At 50.9% G+C, this 19398-nt stretch overlaps 2 protein-coding genes across 8 annotated transcripts in view; both read right to left on the reverse strand.

Annotated features, from left to right (window-relative positions):
* TESMIN (testis expressed metallothionein like protein) overlaps positions 1 to 2312 on the reverse strand; it is a 36777-nt gene extending 34465 nt beyond the window's left edge. For 6 of the 7 annotated variants that reach the window (XR_012076840.1, XR_012076841.1, XM_006210722.4 and 3 more), the window contains exons 1-2: positions 2226 to 2312; positions 1314 to 1848 (exon numbers count right to left, since the gene is read on the reverse strand). Coding sequence is in view for 5 of the 7 variants with exons in the window: in XM_006210722.4 (XP_006210784.1) it covers positions 1314 to 1790 (477 nt within the window). In the remaining 2 variants the exon portion in view is untranslated. The remainder of the gene's footprint in view (positions 1 to 1313; positions 1849 to 2225) is intronic. The other variant, XM_072970478.1, reaches the window with a different exon arrangement.
* Positions 2313 to 4899: 2587 nt separating this feature from the next.
* Positions 4900 to 19398, reverse strand: part of CPT1A (carnitine palmitoyltransferase 1A) — a 49042-nt gene continuing 34543 nt past the window's right edge. Inside the window, exons 13-19 of the mRNA XM_072970482.1 lie at positions 19183 to 19299; positions 17540 to 17704; positions 10778 to 10912; positions 8814 to 8966; positions 8080 to 8193; positions 7792 to 7884; positions 4900 to 7069 (exon numbers count right to left, since the gene is read on the reverse strand). Coding sequence (XP_072826583.1) covers positions 6983 to 7069; positions 7792 to 7884; positions 8080 to 8193; positions 8814 to 8966; positions 10778 to 10912; positions 17540 to 17704; positions 19183 to 19299 — 864 coding nt within the window. The 3' untranslated portion in view covers positions 4900 to 6982. The remainder of the gene's footprint in view (positions 7070 to 7791; positions 7885 to 8079; positions 8194 to 8813; positions 8967 to 10777; positions 10913 to 17539; positions 17705 to 19182; positions 19300 to 19398) is intronic.

The following is a 19398-nucleotide window of genomic DNA, read 5'->3' on the forward strand; positions in this document are numbered from 1 at the left end:
TTTCCTGACTGGATGGTAGGATAATAATTCACATGAAACAGTGAAGGGAGGGTGTATTTGCCAACTCTGTTTTTAAGCTATCCTCTGCAGCAATTCAGTGACACACCAGCAAAATTACCAAAAATAGGGAAAACACCAATGATATTACTGAAAATCGATGGAATTTAAAAAACTAAAAAGTCTCGATGGTTAAAAAAAATTACCGTCAGATTTAAGTGTTTTAAAATCAGGGTGCTGCTTCTTAAATTTTGGTAAGAATGTAAGGAGGGTTGGGAAACAGCAGTCAACCCACATTTTACATCATCTCTCCCCTCCTTTATCTCCACCCACCCAGACTGCCGACGAGAGAGTGCAGGTGAGTCTCCCCAAAGGCCAGGAGGCAGGTCACAAACCCTGCAAAGAAGATGGTGATTCTCAGGTAACATTCTGAAGACCTCATATAAAATCATGGAACAGATAACTATCTTTCAAAGTGTGGGTGTTGACTCAGATTTGGAGATCATCTAACCTAAAATCTGAGACCCAAACAAGTAATAGTTATCACGAACTGGCAAATTCCTTAGCACAGTAGACTAGTATCTAGGTATAAATCTTTTAAAAACACAGAGAAAGTTTATCTATATTTCAAGTTATAACCTTATTTAGATATTTCAAATTGTAATTTGAATTACAATTGGGGATACTTTGTTTCCTTTAAAACTGATTTGTTTAGTTGTAGCAAGAACAAAGCAGAAAACTACTAGTAGTCATATAGCAAAAGAGGGCAGTTGGCTGACAATTAGCAGAATTTACCTAGACTCTGATTTATATTACATATGATTGAGGAACAACCACTTATTAGCAGACGGAAGCTCTAACAACTTGATTTAAAGGCTCACCACACACAAGTATTAATGAGTCCTTGCTGCAAATTACAATCTTTAGAAAATGCAAAATGCAAGCACAGGAAAACTCACACTTGTATTTGTTTTCATAGACACTGGGGCTTCTTTCCTAAAGCCAGTTTCAAAATTTTCTAGTTGTTTCCCTCCTCTTCTGTTGTGTGCTGTCTGCCTGGCTAGGCCAGGCTTGGCCAGGTTTGAACCAGGGACCCAGGACCTAATTCACCTTCAGGCAGGATGGCTTGGCTGGATGATGCATCTCGCATAACCAAGGGATGTGCCCTGTTTAAGGTTAGTGAGTCCAACCAGGGATGCTACTGACACAGGAAAAACACCCGTAGAGGGAAATCTTGGTATAAGCTGGAAGTCTCCCATCTCTACTTGGGAAGAGGTAGGGGCTGGGGCGGTGGGACTGTGCGATGTGGATCTTACTGGAATCACCCGGACACCGGGGTGGCTGGCTCCTTCCCTGGCCCAGGCGCCCAGGGGCACGACAGCCGGACTCCTGTGCGGGGTCAGCAGGGAGGACAGGAAGTGGACGTTGTAGGCCTGTGGCTGCGGGGCCGCGGGCAGAACAGCGTCTTTCAGGGGATTGAGGTCGGGGAGGCTCGGATACTCCCCGAGTACCTCCTCATCTTCGTTCTCATCCACCAGCAGCTCCACTTTGACCTTATTCTTGCAGTCTGCGCTGAGCGGGGGGTTGAACGTGTGCAGCAGGGGCTCTCTGGGGTCAGCGGCGCCCAGATATGCGTCTTTAAGGATGTGGAACTCATCTTCCTCGTGCTTCACGGCCACCGGGGACTTCAGAGGGAGGTTTTCAGAAACAAACTGACTCTCGGCGCTGAAAAGGTCGGTCACCATCTCATCTTCGGGGCCGGACATGCGGTCCAGCAGAGGGGTGTCTTCCATGTCCACCGAGGGTATAAGGGGCCAGGCATCGCCCGGGATTCTGGGAGGAAGATGGCACCTGCAACGACGCGGCCGGCTGAGGCGGCGGTCCCCCCCTGCCCGGGCCGCTGACCTGGGGCCCGCCGCCCCCAGGGGCTGAGAGGGACGGGGGCGTGCGGTCCCCAGGGGCTGAGAGGGACGGGGGCGTGCGGTCCCCAGGGGCTGAGAGGGACGGGGGCCCGCCGCCCCGAGGGGGCTGACCTGGCGGTCCCCCCGCCCCTGACGGGGACGGCTGGGGAGGGGTCCCACCGCCCCTTCAAGGCTGACTAGGGACCCGCCGTCCCCCTCCCCTCCTGCAGACCCGAGGCCAGGCCCGGAACCGCGAGGAGACCCGACGGCGGCTGGGGTCTCAGGCGGCGGAGGGGCTCCGGGTTAGGCCTCCTCAGACCGACGCACCTGGCAGAGCGAGGAGCGCGGATACCGGACGGGAGCGGGGGTGCACTGGCCCCTCAAGGGCCAGCGGCCGTTGGCGGTTGGGAGGGGCGGGGTCATGGTAGGTGGGCGGGGCTAGTTGGGGGCGGTGCCTTGTGGGCGGGGCCGGAGTGTGGGACGGGTTCGGGACGAGGCGAAGGCGGGGCGCATAGGTGAGCAGAGGCGTGGCGAGGCGGAGCCTGGAAGTGCGGTGGGGTAAGGCTTCAGAAACAGAATCAGCAGGGACCCGGCGGCGCGCGCAGGGAGCTGAGGGGTGTCCGAGTTGGGGACATCGACCGGCCGGCCGTTGAGGGGAGGTGGACAGGGAAGAACACTCCTGGGACCAGCAGCTCCAAGCTCTGGTAGGGAAGTGAGGCCCCAGGCCAGTCCAAAGCGGCGCTGGGTGGGACTCCCTAGCTTGACTTCAGGCCTTGGTCTTTTTTTTTTTTTTTTTTTTTTTTAACATTTTTCATTGATTTATAATCACTTTACAATGTTGTGTCAAATTCCAGTGTTCAGCACAATTTTTCAGTCATTCATGGACATATACACACTCATTGTCACATTTTTTTCTCTGTGAGTTATCATAACATTTTGTGTATATTTCCAGGCCTTAGTCTTTAGAATTTTTTTTTTTTTTTCTGCTCTCGAGTTCCTCAGGACAAACCTGGTCGTGGAGCACTCCACGGGTGGGTGGAGGACCACGGGTTTGCACTTGCAAATTCCCAACCTAGCATGCAATTCAGGTCGGTGGTGCTGGAGCTTGGGAGGAAAGCTAGGCATCCCTAGTCAATGTAAACAACCCAACATAGTTGATTGATGTTTGGAGGGAGAGACCTAGAAGGAACAAGTATGACTAACGCTAATAAAACGCAAACTCTGAGTGGTGGAAGTGAGCTAAATCCACCTTTCACAGAAGCAGAATCCCACTGTTTAGTCAAGGAAAGAGGTGAAATCTTATTTAGGGTCACGGCCAAGAACTGCAAATCCAACCAAGCAGTTGGAAGAGGTTCTGGGGATGGGGTTGGGGCTCTGGAGGTAAGAAGATTACATGGCGCTGTTTCCATTGAAAATATTGTTTTGGTAACGTAAAAATGTAAGACATCAGCTTTCTAATCTCATTCAAAAAGTACTTTCCTGAGTCAAACGGTAGCAACCAAGACGCACCAATGCTGTGTACTATTTAGCTGTACACTTCAGCATTCAAGAAATCCCAAGCAAAATTTGCACAGTTGAGGATTCCTAAATTTGCGACACAGCATTAAGTGTCCTAGGACCTTATCTGAAAAATTATTCTGGGACATTAAAAGCTGGCTTTAAAAGAGCATAATGTGATTAAATTTCTCACTGTTGTAATTTTCCATGTGAACAACTTAAAATATATTCCCAGCAACTAGTTCATTGCAGATATACTTGCCTTGAAATACTGTCCAGTTCTTGGAGGATTCACTTCCTGTGTGCCTGTGATCTGTAGGGCAGGGCTCCATAGAAAGCTCTAGTGGCTTCTTCAGACTAAAATTAGGACAGCTTTTGGGGGGAAGGAAATAGCTCTGTGGTAGAGTGCATACCCAGCATGCACAAGGTCCTGGGTTCAATTTCCAGTATCTTCATTAAAAAAGAAATAAAAATAAAGTCAGGACAGCTTTTTCCCTTTAATTATACAGACTGTCCTTGACTTTGGGTTTTGTTGGGGGGTTGTTTGTTTTTTTAGTTTCTTGGCAATTTACTTGTACAAACATGGACTCTTATACACGTGTTTGTGTGTGTGGCTTCCTTATTCTTAATTTTATGGCTGGAAAAATCACATCTCATTGAACTCTGCTGCGTTTGGGGGTAGGCCTGAGAGTGCACCTTGGGCTTCCCAAACCGTAGGGTCTAGAAGGCAGCTGACAGACACTGCAGAGCCCAAGTAGAAAACCGTGAAGAGCTCGAATTTGCCTGAGGAGGACTTCGAGCCCCAGCCACCCCACTCACTAACCCGCATGTAGGCACGGCTGCTGAGCAGCATCTGGGGTCTTGTGTGCATGGCCACCCATGAGCCACCTTGCCGGACAGGATCAAAGGCCTGGAACCTTCTCACACTCGCAGTTCCTAGAACACTCTGCCGGCCCTGTTGGATTGGCCAAGGCCGGCTCTGTCTTGTGATTCAAGCCTTAGCTCAAACCCCTTTCGAGATCAGCCTCCTTCCCATGCCAGCTACTCTTCCACCACCCACACAAACGTGCCCAAGGAACCCATGAGATCCTCTGGGAGGTTCCCTTGGTTCTCCGCCTCCTCCCACTGGAGCTTGATCTCCACAAATTGACAGTCAGAACCTGGTGGGGTCCCTGCTATATTCCCAGTGCCCAGAACAGAGCTCAGCACACAGTAGGTGTGAAAACTGAATTCATGTGTTTTCTGAGCACCTACCACAGGTCAGGCACTGTTCTAGGCTCTGGGGCAAGGAAGAGGATACACAAATGAATGCAGAGTGGAACTCATTGCCCTCCTTAGCAGCTGCCCTTCTCTGCCAGGTGCGTGAATTTAGTGATGTCCACTCTGCCCCACCTGAGGCCTTTTCTTACATCTTGACCTGTCACCTTTGTCCCGGTGCCTGAGCCTGGTACCTGACTTAGAATCTCCTGATCAGCATGACAAGAGACAGAAACCAATACTGCAGTAGACTGGGATTAATGTTTTTATTAATGATAACATTCAGGTGGCATTTCTAAGATTTACATCCAAAAGAGCATATTGTATTTATACGCAGTGGACAGTCCCAGATAACAAATTCAGACCACAGCTCTGTTAAGACCATGGCTGGTTCCAAATTAAATTAAATACATAATACTCTTACCTCCTCCTTTCAACATGTACAATAAAACCCCCCCTCTTCCTCCTTTTAAGGAATATAAAATTGCATTGATAACTGCATTGATTAGCAATACTACATTTGAAACATTTAAAACCTGAGAGACAAGCCTGAATACATTTTGAGTGCTATCACGTCTGCGCTTGAATTCCCATGTGACCGCCAGGTAATACAGACAGGTCAGTGGTCAACAGAGTACAATTTCGATGGCCCTGGCTTTGACAGGGAGCCAGGCCTGGCTGAGGCAAAGGGGCTGTACCCACCCACAACATACACACATCCTTGACTACAAACCACAGATAAACAGGGCCTTTTCTCACTGTGGCTGATGGATCTCCTTCTTGCTTTTTTTTTTTTTTTCATCTCTTCTCATTTCTGCTTGCTTTGAAGAGGAAAAAAAGTCTTTGGCCCATTGAGGCCCATTCACATCACAACCTGTATGTGAATAAAACACGCACGTGCTCTGGGGCAAGGGCCTTTCCCCGGCTCCAGTGGGTCAGCCTGGTCACTGTATCACTGGGCACAGAACTCTTATAGAGGCAAGCCCGACCAGAGCAGAGGGAGCAGAAAAATAAATATACAATCTGAAAAATGGACAAGCTCAGCTTCTTATTACAGCCCAGAGGCGGTGATCTCATTCCATGATCCTTTATTTTTTACATTAAATACTGAAAGTGATTCAGTGCATAATCGCTTTTTGGTCAATCACTCTTTCAAAACAGGCACTCCCACCTGAAGTGTGTGCACTCCCATCACACACGGCCTTCGCCGAGATGACCCGCTCCCTCCACCGCCCTAGAAACGCAAGAAGGCCCCTCTCTCGCCAGGTGGGGTTAGAAGGTGCTCCTACCGGTGCATCAGCGCTGTGCGACCCTCACCTCCTTGGGGTTCCCTTTTCTCAAGTTTTGTTCCTTTCTCAGTCTAGGCAAGCAGGAATCCTGAGGCACCTATTCTGTTTTAGTTTTCAGTGAGTGCTCGGGACACACACCATTCCACCATCACAGCCCTGGCTCCCCATTTCTGACACACGCCCGTTTTCTTTTGTAGCTAAATGATGAAGCTGAAGGCAGGCAGTCTGATGGGGGAATCCAGTGCAGCTGCCCGCATAAGGGGATAAGGGGACACCACAGGAACATGCTGAACACAGGGTTATCCACTCAGTAAACTGAGGCGGGAGTGAGACCTCCACAATTCCACCTAAAGGCTCTGCAAAAGAAATCTTTCATGCGGTCTCCCCTTACACTGAGAGCCTTCCACTTTTAAGGCACTGGGTTTTGAAGACTTGCAAGGTCAGTAAAACTAAAGATGAGACAGACTACGTGCTGCAAAGAGGCAGAAGCGAATGCAGACGACCAAACTGGCCAGTTACAGTTACCACAGCGACAGAGCTGTTCCCAGAAGCACAGCGTTTCTCAGTTAGTGCATTACTTGTGCGTCCGCTATTGACAATTACCATCTTCAGCTCAAATGGTGCTTTTCTCTCCAAGCAAAAGAAACGTTTACATTGCTCTGATAAAATTAAATGCCCGTTAAGTCCCAGGGATGCTGTGGCTGCGGAGGACGTGGGCCGTGTCCATTTCCAACGCGTGTGAAGTCACAACCCCACTCATTCCTGAATTCGCTCAACAACAGTTTCCTCCCTGAATAAACACAAGTCAGCATGAAGACTTTAGGGGGACTTTCTCAAAACGTCCCCACAGTTAGGACCTACTTGGAAGTAGTCGGGTTATACTTCACATGGTGGAGCCTGCGTTCTAGAAATGCAAAAACACCACGCCCTCGATGGGAGGAAAGCAATTCTTCATCCTGAACTACACAGGATTCATAGCTATTTTTCATTTGGTTTTTCATCAGAAGAGCTCGCTTTCCTTCACCGCAGCCCTCAAGGGATTTACTTGTTGGAATTGGTGCTGAAACCGAACAAAGTGATGATGTCAGCCATTGCTTGTTTCAAGTGCTTCCCAAAGCGGTGAGAATCCTGTCGTTTAGAAACAAAAAACACAGATCACAAGGTGGATGTTCCTACATTTCAAGTCTTTTCCTCTGTAATCTGACTCAGAGAACGAACGTTCCTTTTTGCCAGTTCTCTAAGCTTGCTTTAAAGGCTTAATCACTAAGTTATACAGTCCAGGGAAATGTGAAGAGTTGGCAGAGATAGTGATTTCCATATTTGTGCCCTAAAGCTTCCCCTGATGTCATGCATTACATAAAACACACAGGTAAGTGAATTCCAGTCTTCTCTGTTAAAGGTGAACCTGGCACTGCCTGTCAGGCGTTGCACAATGTGGAAAGGAGAGAAAGGATTAAATATTCTATGCTAGGAAGGGGGTCACATGATCCATTCACAGAGAACACTGCCGACCCCTGTTTCCTCACATATGTGTATTCCTAAGCACGTGCACACCAATCTTAGTCCACTCCTCAATGTTACCCAGAGGCTCGAAGTTGCAGAAGCACTCCAACAATAAGATTTAAAACCACTGCTACCAGCAAAGTTGAAAACACTTTCAACCAAATTAGACAGATCTCGTTAAAACTTTTAAGAGAATTTCATGATTCCTTTTTTGGAAAACGTCCAAACTGAGTGAAAGTTACACAACTGAACAGAAATTATTCTCTGTCAAATTAAGGATGTGCTGCTCTTAAAAATAAAACAGTAAAAATACCCTGTCTTTAGAAGACAGGACTTTTTCTACTCACTGTCTCGGGGCACGAGAACTTGGAAGATATGTGGAAATTGATGAGGTCATCCCCCACGAGAATGTACGACACACCGTAACCATCGTCAGCAACCTGCAGAAAAGCACGCTTGAATGTAACCATGGGAAAGGAGCTGATGTGAAGAGAGGATTTCGGACATTCTTATCATGAGACTGCCATTAACATCTGCATGAATGACCAGCGAGGTAACAGGCGCTCAGAACAGAGACAGACACACCCTATTCCCGAAGCTCCCTGCTCTGCAAACACGGATGCCCAGCCACTCACCGGTCCGAAGCCCCCTCCGCTCGACACATACTCCGGATTCCTCTCCAAATTAAAGAGCTCCACCTGCTGTGGAGGGGTTTGGCTGGTTGATAATCTCCAAGGCTCAGATAGGACCTGTTGAGTAAAACAAGGAAATGCTGCAATAACATGCCTCAACCCCAGTCTCTTCTGTTCCCGAGGAGCCCCAGTGGGAGACAAGAAAAGGCTTGCTCGGTGTTTGGACCATTTCAGACACCAGAGGTCCCTGAAGGGCTGCCAGCTCAGGGCAGTACATCTGCAGAGAGGGATGGAGCGGGCAAGGACACCTGGACTGGAGGGGCCAACACCGGCCGAGTGTCCTGGGAAGGAAAAGTGGCAGATACATGAAGCAGGATTCAGAACCGGGGGGGTGGTGCACTGGAGCAAACTGGCACCAGCTCCCGGGAGCTGACTGCCGCATTTCCAGGAATCTTCCAAGCTGCTCGTTAAATCCAACCATTATTAAAAACTAAATTTTATAAACTGAAAAGTAGATAAACTATATTAAAAATGAAGATGATAAATACTCAGAGCACATCATTTCCTAGTTATTTTAGTGCAAGCCACAGCATTCCAGAGGTTGAAGAGACGCAGCTCACATTTTCCACTGTGATGACAGTTAGGCCCTAAGCTGCTCTGACTGGCAAAGCTGTACTACACATCTAAGTTTCAGTTTAGCCAACAAACCTGAGCGGGCTGCCACAGCAATGACTCACCTCCTTCAGGAAAGGGGAGTCGACAGCCAGGTACTTGGACACCACGTAGAGGCAGAAGAGATGGCGGTCAATCCCCGAGCCGGTCATCGCCAGGCGGTAGAGATGCTGGTGCTTCTTGGATGCAATCTTGAATAAGTTGAGCCTCTGTTCAACCTAAGTCCCAAAGGACGGGGAGTTTCAGGTTGTGTGTTCGGAGTCTGAGCTCCAGGATGAGGGTCACAGCCCTTCTCCCCAGCGGCCCGACTGGGCGCTGAGACAGCCGGCCACTGAGTGGCTCTGGGTGGTTGCCAAGGTGACCTGACCAGACACCCCACCAGCCAACTGCCCCTTCCCCAGATTCAGGCTGCACACTGGGAGGCTCAGAGGCTACTGGGGGGCGGGTTATTGGAGAAGCAGTTTCGGGTCCTTTGTGCCACCTGCTGGGTATCATGTCACCTTTTACACAAAGGAGGCCACTGAGTAGGTGGGAAGGCCCGAGCCTCCAAGCCTCCTTGTGCGGAAATGGAGCTCCGTCCCTCTTGCTCACTGCAGTGTTTGTTACTGCAGGTTGTAAAAAGTCCTCCGAAGCGGCCTGGCAGCTCTGCTAAAACAGCTCTCTGGGGCCTCCAGGTCTGACCTGAAAAGGCTGCATGAGGTTCTGGTGGGCCCTGTCACGTCAGTCACAGAACCAGGCAGCACGGCGCCCGTACGGGGACGCAGAGGCCCACCCACTCTAGATCGGGTCTTCAAGGCTGCTCTGAAGGCAGCTTATGACAGATCAGAGAAACCCGTCATGATACCCAGAGTTCTGCCCACCAAATCAAAAGCTTTTCCAGAACAGAGTTCTCCCCAGAACAGGGAAGGGAGTCCTAGGCCGTGTCTCCTCCGGGGTCAGCAGAGGCACCTGCCCTCCGGGTCAGGCAGACCCGGGCACGGATCTGGCCTCAGCCCCTACCTAGGCGGGCGGCCCAGCCATTCGCTGCATTCACCTGGATCTCTATTCCTTTAGCTACGAAAATGAACTGATAAAACTTCAGGCCACCACCAAGATTCAAAGGCAGTGGAGAGAAAACCCAGAGCCCTGAGCAGGGGAGCTTCAGTGCGGGCAGCAGGCTTCAGCAACCCCGAGCATAAGGCTCCCCAGTGTGGATGAGAACTATTTCCTGTCATACCATTAAGCAAAGGACACTGTTGCCCTCAGCCATCAGCCACTGCCACCAGTCCCGACAGTGAGCCGGAAGGAACCCAGGATGGAGACAAGCAGACAGCCCACAGCCAAGCTCTGGGCCTCTGCAGCCTCCCCCAGTGGTGCCCCCTGAGGGGACTCAGGACAGGAAAGAACAGGACACTGGCCCTAGAGAGCTTGGGTGCACATCAAAGGAATGACTTCAATGAGCCCAGACTATTGCATCTTTCCAGACACAGAAAATTCTGAGATCTCTGGTTTTCTCTGATTAACAGTAATCTTTCCATGTTCCGACTACCTGCTCTTTGTTGCAAAAACTCCTATATATCCTGGTCCCTCCCCAACTTCTTCTTAGAGCTCTTCTGAGAGGCCGCCTCCCCGCCCGAAGTCCTCAGAAACGTCTCCAGAACAAAACTCTCAGTTTTGGGGCTGGGCATCTTTTTTCACTCGACACATGGATGGTCACTGTTTTCTCACCTAGACTCCAACTACTTGCAAAGTCTGGCAGCACCTACCTCCGACTCCGTTCTTCCTCGGCTGTGTACCCCTGGTTTAAAGACTTTTAGGAAGTATAATCTGATTGGTAGACACCACAGAACGACAGAAGACTGCTACAAACATTAACCTTTGTGTCTGCCCTCATGGTTCCCTTTTAATACTTTCTGTCTCCTCAAGGAGGGTGGAGGAAAGGAGGAGATGGAGTTGCTGGAGAAGGAATGCCTGGGGTCTCCCCTGGGAAGCCTGCCCATTAACCTCAGGAGTCCTGAAAAGCATGGTTGTCCCCGCTGGGCACACGTACCGTCTGCGTGGGGTCCACCATGGCCAGCACGAAGTTGCACGACTCGGTGGTGCAGGACCGCACGGTCTCCGTTCGCCCCTCTCGGAAGAGCCGGGTCATGGAGGCCTCATAGGTGAGGGAGAATTTGCCCATGTCCTGGGGGAGGAGAAATAGTTTAACACAAGGCAGGGTATGTTGACCAATTCTGAAGCCTGAGGGGATCGGGTAAGCTCAGCAGGGAAAAGCAGACTTCACCGTCAGCTGTAGTTTTTAGTCGTCGTCAGTTTTTACATGGGGTTATGCAGCAGGCAGGTAGGAATGTCATTAGCTATGAAAAGGGCGGAGGGTCCGGGCTTCCGTTTCCAGGTTCAACCGGTGCCTGGTTCCTGAGTGTCACCCACCTGCCCGAGTGCAGACGTGGTTATGGGAGGAATTCAGTACAGGACAAGGAGATCCACATGCAAGAGTTGGAAATTATCTAAGAGAGGGAACTGGTCAGGAACGTCCTTCTCCAGGTGGGCGGCAAGTGGGTGTGCGGCGGGAGCCTAAAGCCCAGACGGCCCCCACTAGACAGGAGTGGGAATAAAAGCAGGAGGAAGCGCCGTCGGGCCTGGCAGATGCCAGGGGGCAGCAGAGGGAAGGTCTCTTTGGAACGTTCTCACTTTCTCGGTGAAATAAGAAAGTTCGCCTACTTGGGGGGCTGGGTAGAGCTCAGAGGTAGAGGGCGTGCTTAGCGTGCACAAGGTACGGGGTTCAATCCTCAGTACCTCCATTTTAAAAAAAAGAAAAGAAAAAAACTTTTTTAAGTTTGCCTACTGAGATTGAGGATAGGGAGGTGCTGGGAGTCAGAGAGGGGTGTGAAATGGCTCCTGGGGTGTAGACAGTGGGTTGCCGGGGCCACCAGAGTCGGGGCTCACAAACTAAGACGAGCCGGCAGTTTGGGGTTTTCCTCCGGCCACACTGACATCTCGGTGCAGGGTCAGAGCAGGCAGACACCCGGAATAAACCGCGGGTGGTTCTGCTGTGCTTGGAGCCTTAGGGCCGAGGTCAGGGTGATGGTGACAGGCTGTGCGCTTCATGCCCAGGGAGGGAAAAAGAGAGGCGAGATGGGCAGGCGGAGAGGGGGAAGGGCAGTGCCTGCGATGGGGCCAGAGGGGGACAGGATGACAGGAAGAGCTGGTGGTGCCTGCAGCTGGGACCCTGCAGGTGGCGTGAGGCCGGCACACAAAGGCTGGAGATGGAAGCAGCAGGTGGCACATGAGGACAGAGACAGGTCCAGGGGCACACGGGGCAGCCACCACCTGTGCTCTGGGAGGACACCGCCCGCAGGCCACCAGATCAAAAACGACCAGGTTCCCCACGTGGACAGGAAAGTGACGAGAAACTGTGTGGACCCAAGTCATCCCTGAGCAGACTACATCCCTCTGGGTATATGGGTGCTGGTGGCCCCAGAGGGACAGAGGACACCCTGCAACAGGCCAGCGCTGTTAAGGAAATTCTGGCGAGGGCAAGGCTGAGCTTCCAGCGTGTGGTCCAGACCTGTGGGCAGCCTGGCAGGGCTCTTTCCCTCCCCACGGCTGGAAGGGTTGACTTAACATTGGCTGTTCCCGCCATCCTGCACATATAGTGATAAAGCCATCGGGCCACCAGGTGAGGGACACAGCCCGGAGGTGTGTGAGTGCTGTCCCAGCCTCTGGTGTTCCACACCCAAGGTTTCCAAGGCGCCCCCAACGCCCAGCACAGACAGTCACCAGGTCACAATACTCATCCTTTAATACGCCGGTTATTAGATTTCCCTTGGATGGTATCTGAGAGGTTCTACCCCCTCACTCTGCTCCACAGTCAGTAGGGGGGCCCCAGGTGAGCCACCAAATATGCCGTTTGGAGAACTCCGTACAGGAAGGGAGCTTATTCTGGGGGGCTTTCCAAGGGGCTCATCAGGAAGCAGTGGGGGATACAGAGGGAAGGAGGGAACGTGGGGAAAGTATAAACGTGGTACCTTAGTCATTTAATACGGGTTAACTTGGGATGTATGATGTAATAGTTTATTTGAAGTCAGCTTTCCAGCATCACACTTTAATTGTGTAAGTGGTGAGCACGATCATGCATTACACCCACGGTTTAAAAAATGACCATCTAAAAACCTCGTGGCCAATGCACTGAACATTAGTGTGCTCAGACGCCTCACAGAGCCAAGCCGGGTTACGCCTGCAGCCCCACTTAACCTGCTATGATCGGGAAGGAGCGCGGCCGCCCGCCACCGCCAAAACATCTCCAGTTCCTAACGAGCAGGATCGACAAAGTCTATAAAGATATCAACACACAGGGCGTGAGAACACAAACCTTCCACACACTCGGCCTGCTGCCCTGTAGCTGCTGCTCAGGTTGTGAAACCTGGATGAGGGGCGGGGGTGTTTCGCCTCTAGTTTCCAAATGGGAACTAGATATGAGCTCAAGGCCGGAAGCGAACAGCTACAGACCAAAACTACGACCACGGCCCAGTGTCTTCCTTAAATCAGTCATTCAGTATATAGTCGTGGACGCCTCTTCCCCGGTGGCTGTCACGTTCCTGGCACCGGGCAAACCAGACAGATCACAGCCCTGGCCTCAAGGAGCACACATCCCGCTGGGAGGGGTGGAGCATGAACACACGTGTGATGTCGCAGAGCGACAGAAATAACGCCCAGTGAGGGAAGAGTGCCATGGGTAGTAAACAGGAGACGGCAGCACTTGTGCAGACACCTAAGCAACCCCGCCTCAATCTGGGAGGCAGCAAATGCCAGTGGAGAGCAAGTGCAAAGGTCCTGCGGTAGGAATGGGCCTGGCACGTTCAAGAGCAGCAAAAAGGCCAGTGTGTTGGAAGCGGAGGGACCGAGGCCCAGAACAGCACTAAAGGTTAGTACAGAGACCAACCGGATCAGTGGTCACTAACCTTGAGGAAGTTAGCTGGATGGGAAATATGTACAATTTTTAATTTCCACCCATTGCCAACTGAAATACATCATTTGGAAGCGCAGGCAACAAATCCCAGTCCTTATGAGTAACGCCTGTGACTCTGGACAGAAAATCACAACTATTTTCACATCAAATTACAGTTGCTGCAGATCCCAAAACAGCACCTACACGTACCACTTCCTCTGAGTCAGCAGACCTGCTGCTTGAAATTTAGCGCCTCAAGAATTATGTCTACTGTGCTACAAAATGATGCTTAACGTTTTGATGTTTGCATGTTAATCACCTGGTTACCTTTGTAACCCTGTGTATTTCATTTTATGCTTTATAAACATTATTCTGAAAGGGGGTCTCCGAGGCTTTCTCAAACTTCCCAAGGGGTCCAGGACACCAAGAAGGTTCAGAAGCCTGGACGGGTCTGAATGTCAGCTCCACAACAAACCCTATCCCTGACAGGGCTGGCGTTCAACCAAGTGTGCAGGAAAGAATTTCTGAATGGAAGCATCTGATTTACATTCTCAACAGATCACTTCAATGGGTCATTTATAACAGACTGAGAGCTAGGTGAAGACCTGGCCTGGGGGAGGGACAAAGAATGAAATTCTGCTAGTTTCTGGCCAGAGGGCAAAGAATAAACTTAAGTGCTGGGGTTATTAAAACAAATAATCCTTAACTTTGAAAAAGTAACTTAAGAGTAATTGTAATATATGTTTGTGCAAAAAATTAAAACAGAAAAACGTAAGAAAATGAAGATGAACCTTCCCAGCACAGCCGCCAATACTTCCCACCTATCCTTTCCAGACTGCACACCGTAAAGCCAGAGGCACAAAACGTCTTTTGTCAGGTGCAGGCAGCGAATCTCCTCGTCTTGGTGGGCCGGTGGCCTCAGCTGCAGCTGTCCAGCTCGGCCACCGCAGCCCCAAAACAGCCGTGGACAGCATGGCAAAAAGCAAGTGTGGCCGGGTGCCAATGAACTTTATCTCTGCTCTCTGAGATTTCACTTGATTTTCACCTATCATGGAATGTTCCACTTCTTTTAACTTTTTTCAAGTATTAAAAATGTAAGACAATCCTTAGCTCAAGGGCCACATGGACACAGGCGAAGGGTGGTGGCGATCTGTGGGCCAGAGTCTGCAGACCCCTGTGAAAAATGGCTAGCGTCCCGTTTTGTTTTGTGGATGAGGTTTGTTCATGGAATATACCGTAGACACCGTTTCAGTTAGGTAATATTCCATGTATGGAAAAATATCATAATTTAACAAATTTCATACTGAGAACTTTTTAAGATTGCTTCAAATTTTTACAGAGGGGCAAACTCATCTTTGCGAGCCTGTCCCTTCTTTATGGGTACAATTCTCAAAGCAGAACTAGCCAGGCAACTCCTGAGTACTGTCCCACGTCGTGCTTCCGGCTGCGTGCGCTGCACAGGTCGCCACTCCCAGCCGCTGAGGAAGGACGCCCCTTTCTCAGCCACCCTTACAAGCACAGCAAGCTCTCTGCAAAATGCAGAGGCAAAAATTCAGATCTTATTTAAATTGCACTTATTAAATTCTCTGCATACCTTCCATGAGCCTTTGTATTTTTCTTCTCTTCTGAACCACCAAACTCTGCTCTGACTCCATGTTTCTATTGGGCTATTTTTCCCAAATGGAACCGTTTAGCCAGTTTTTCCCACTCCATTGACTAATCAAGTCACCCCCTCCCGCCAATGTTAGCTTAACTGTTACACAGTCTCGTGGAACCATTCGGGCACCCCAACCACACCATGTTAATTACTATTAGCTTCTAATTTCTGTATTTTAGGCTTTTGAGAGAGCAGGGCTCCACCTCCCCCTGCCCCATCTCCACCCTATTGCTTTTTCTTTCTCAGAATATTACTGGTTATCCTCAAATATGAGCCTGTCATATGGACTTGGAGATCCACTGGTCAAGTTGCTAAAATCATCTCCAGACTTCTGACTGTGTTCATACTGAACGTGTGAACTGGGAACACTCACCTCCAAAATCATGGCCTTCCCTCCTTTCCAAGGGTGTCCATCCCTTCCTGCCCAAAGATCCTGTCTGGTTTATATACGGAGGCCTGGGGAGCCTAGGTTTTTGCTTCTAATTCACGGCACATTTTCCAACTGTGTCTCCTACTTGGAAATCACTGCTGTACCAGGAAGAGCCTGGTCTCTGGGTGATTCAGCATGAGGTCTCCTTGCTGTGCATGCTTCCTCATCAGAAAAGCTTTTCCACTGTCTTAACCAGAGTGACGCTGGTTCTGGGAAGCCATCGGGCAGCTTCCTTCCTTCCTGAAGTCTCTGGAGCCACCTGCTTATCAAAGCCACAAAGCTGCCTTGAGACAGTTCCTGGTGGCGGGCGGCTCTCCGACAACCTCCCACTGTCACTCACACAAAGACCTTCTCAGGCTGTCTGCCTTGTCTGTGGCTGGCTTTACTCATTTGTGCTGCTGCAGAAAATCATCCTTTCATCAAGATTGTCAAGTGTGTTTCTATGCAACCTGGTGTTCTCTTATTAAAATCTTCCCTGATCTGAAGTTTCACCACCTTTTACAACTCTTATATTTATGTGCAGTTTGCTTATCAACTTTAAAGATGAAGATAATGAATTCTAAGATCCAGCATCTCAGTCTTGTTAGAGCTTTTAGCTGCTTGATCTGCCAAAGTCCACGTCTCCTGCAGTGACCCTGCTTCTGTCTAACTGCTTCTGGTTCATGCATCTCAGGGACTGTGTGACTTGGGAAAAGAAAGCATCATGATTGTGATCATCTTTATGGAGAACTGCATCACAGTCGATTTTAAGTACAGTTTTGACCCATCAGTTGTTGCTTATCTGATACTAACGCTGTCCCTTTTACTGTTATGCATCTGTTTATTTTCCCTGCTTGAGTTACAGAGGGGTCGAACCCGCAGGTACAGACTCCGGTGCCGCCACCTGGATCCATCCATCCCTGCCACCTACACTAGTGTCACCTTGGCGGGTCACCTTGCTGCTCTGGGCCTCGGTTTTCTCATTTGTAAAATGGGCCAATAACAGTGCCTCCCTGATGAGGGGACTGCGAGAGTGATATGTGCAAAGCACTCAGACCACAGTCGGATCCGAAGCAAAACTCAAAAAAAGGCAGAACTGTTACCCAGGGACTGCACGTTATGTCTGTGCACAGCACTCAAGGTTTAAAATAGAAGTTCTCCGTTAAAAACAGGGCGTGTCTTGAGCCAATGCCACAGGACTTCTGCTGCCCCTGGAAGCAGGGGTGCCCTCTTAGGGTGGAACGTTCCAACCAATGAAAAAACAAGTCCCACTAAGGTCCTCCTAGAGGCCTGGGCTGTGCCTCCAATGGGGCCATCGAGTGCAAGCTAAAATTTGCCCACAGAGAGGTGGTGGAAATATCCCAGGCTTTTGCACATCCAGGGACCCTCTGCGTCGCAGAGCACCTCCCAGGGGGCAGGCATGTCCCATTTTATGGGAGAGGGTGTACAAGGTCAGAGACACCCAGTCATGTGCCCTAAGTATTTCCGTGTTACCAAACCCCAGGATCGGTAGCTTAAAGGTTTAATTCCCCTGCGTAGAGCAGACAGATCTCACTTGGTGTCCACCCCCCACACTCCCCATCCTGCGTAACAGAGGAAACGGCTGCTGCCCGAGGGGTTCTGCCGGACGCGCGGCCCCTCCCGGCTGTGGCAGGAGCACCGCACACGGGGGTACGAAGAGGCGGTGTCCACTCCCGGGACGGCCTCCGGCCTTCCCTACCTGTCGGGCGAACAGCCTCGGGCCCGCGCGGAGAGACCCCACGGTGCTCAGGACGGAAGCCCCGGCTGGCGGCCTCACCTTGTAGTGGGCCAGCTGCAGGGCGAGCTGCACGAAGCCGTCCGGGCTGGTCCGGCACTTCTTGATCAGCCCTTTACCAAAGGTGGTGAACGGAAAAGAATGGAAATCCACGTCGTTGGCCAGGAGGTTTGCAGTGTTCAGGGACATCTCTATAACCTCTTGACACTTGAGAAAGAGGAGAGAAGGTTTACTGAACGGAAGGGAAAGTTCTGACACATACTCTGAAGAAAATGGCAGCTGGTTTCCTGCGCGGCCAACAGGGTTGTTGCTCAGATATACACACATCACGCTCTCTTCTTGGTTTTTTTTTTCCCTGATCTTTCGAATCTAAGAGCCGCAGTAAGTGAGCTACGTGTCTCCCCTCCCCCAGGTCCCCACTCCCTTGAAGAGGGCGGAACGGGACCAGGAGGGACGCATGGAGGAGACTGGGGCTTCCTGGTCTCCCATGGGCCCCCAAGGCTATTTCAAACAGTCATGGGTTTTGTTTTGTGAGATTCACTGTCCTGACGTGCTGCCCGTCAAGGGACCAGCGTTAAAAAGGACACGGACCGCGGTACAAGCACACAGGGGAAGCGAGACCCCAGCCACGCAGCGATCTCACACGCACATCTCTAGGTGAAAGAAGCCAGCCCGAGACGCCTGCGTTCCGCACGGGCCCAGCTCCGCGACGGCAGGGAGCGGCAGCAGGACGCAGCCGGTGAGATCAGAGGTGGCCGGGATGGCGCCCCCGGCACACGGAGCGCGCCGCGGGACGCTGTGACGTCCTCAGACGTTTGTCCGCAGCACAGAGCGCACAACCCCAGGAGTGGACCCTCCTGTGGACCACGGGCCTTGGTGACGATGACCTGTCAGTGAGCTCCGTCGATGGTAACAAATGCACCAACTGGTGGGGGACGCTGGCAGTGGGAGAGGCTGTGTGTGTGTGGGAGCAGGGAGGACACGGGAAGCCCCTGCCCCTTCCACTCAGTGCTGCTGTGAACCCAGAACTGCTCTAAGAAATAAAAGCCATTAAATTATTTTTAACAAGTGGTAGGTGACTTGGTCAGCTACAAGGACCCTAAGCCACACACTTCAGCACAAGGTTACACCTCTCTGAGGGACACACACCAGCCCCAGGCACGCAGGGTGGATGCAAAAAACACAGGCGGGTGAGACTGCTGCACTAGATCTGATATTTTCTACATCGAAAATGACCTCTCAGGTCCCAGGAGTTCCTGCTTGGATTAGATAAGCTAAGATTGGTATTTCCAGCCCTAAAATCCCGCCCTGAAAAGGCTCCCAGTGACCCGCATTGGGGAACACTTCAGAGGGACGAAGGCGACAGATCAGTGATTCAGAGTGTTTCGGCTCCAAAGGAAAGGCTCTTGCGTCTCACTTTTTTCGCTGGGATGTCTAGCTAAGTGTGAGCTGGGACTCTCACTGACAATCTTAGCCAAAAGCTTTACATGGAAGAAGAAATATTTATCGGGGCTTCTAAGCAACAGAAACCAGTGGCCCCGCGACTCCAGGAGGAGCTCCCCAGGAGGATGAAGCTCCGTCTCCGCAGCCTTCCGAGGAGCTCGCGGAGCACTCGGGAAGGGCAGCCGGACAATTCGACTGTGAGCCTTTCAACTCACTGCCCACCCAAGGTAACCCGGACGTACCTCCTCCGGGATGTCCCACTGCAGCCGCGTGGGGTATGGAATGTTCGGGTTGGTGTCCCCTTTACAGTGTCCGTCCTCCGTGTAGCCCAGCTGGAAGCTGTCAGTGGCCATGACATACTGTCAGAGAGAAAGCGATGCACACGTCACGCCAGACGCCACTGCAGTTTACAGAGTCACATACAACGTACCTGGCCTCCCAAAGTGGACAAATCCTGT

This window comes from Vicugna pacos, chromosome 10 (genome assembly GCF_048564905.1).
Source record: "Vicugna pacos chromosome 10, VicPac4, whole genome shotgun sequence".
Lineage (NCBI taxonomy): Eukaryota > Metazoa > Chordata > Mammalia > Artiodactyla > Camelidae > Vicugna > Vicugna pacos.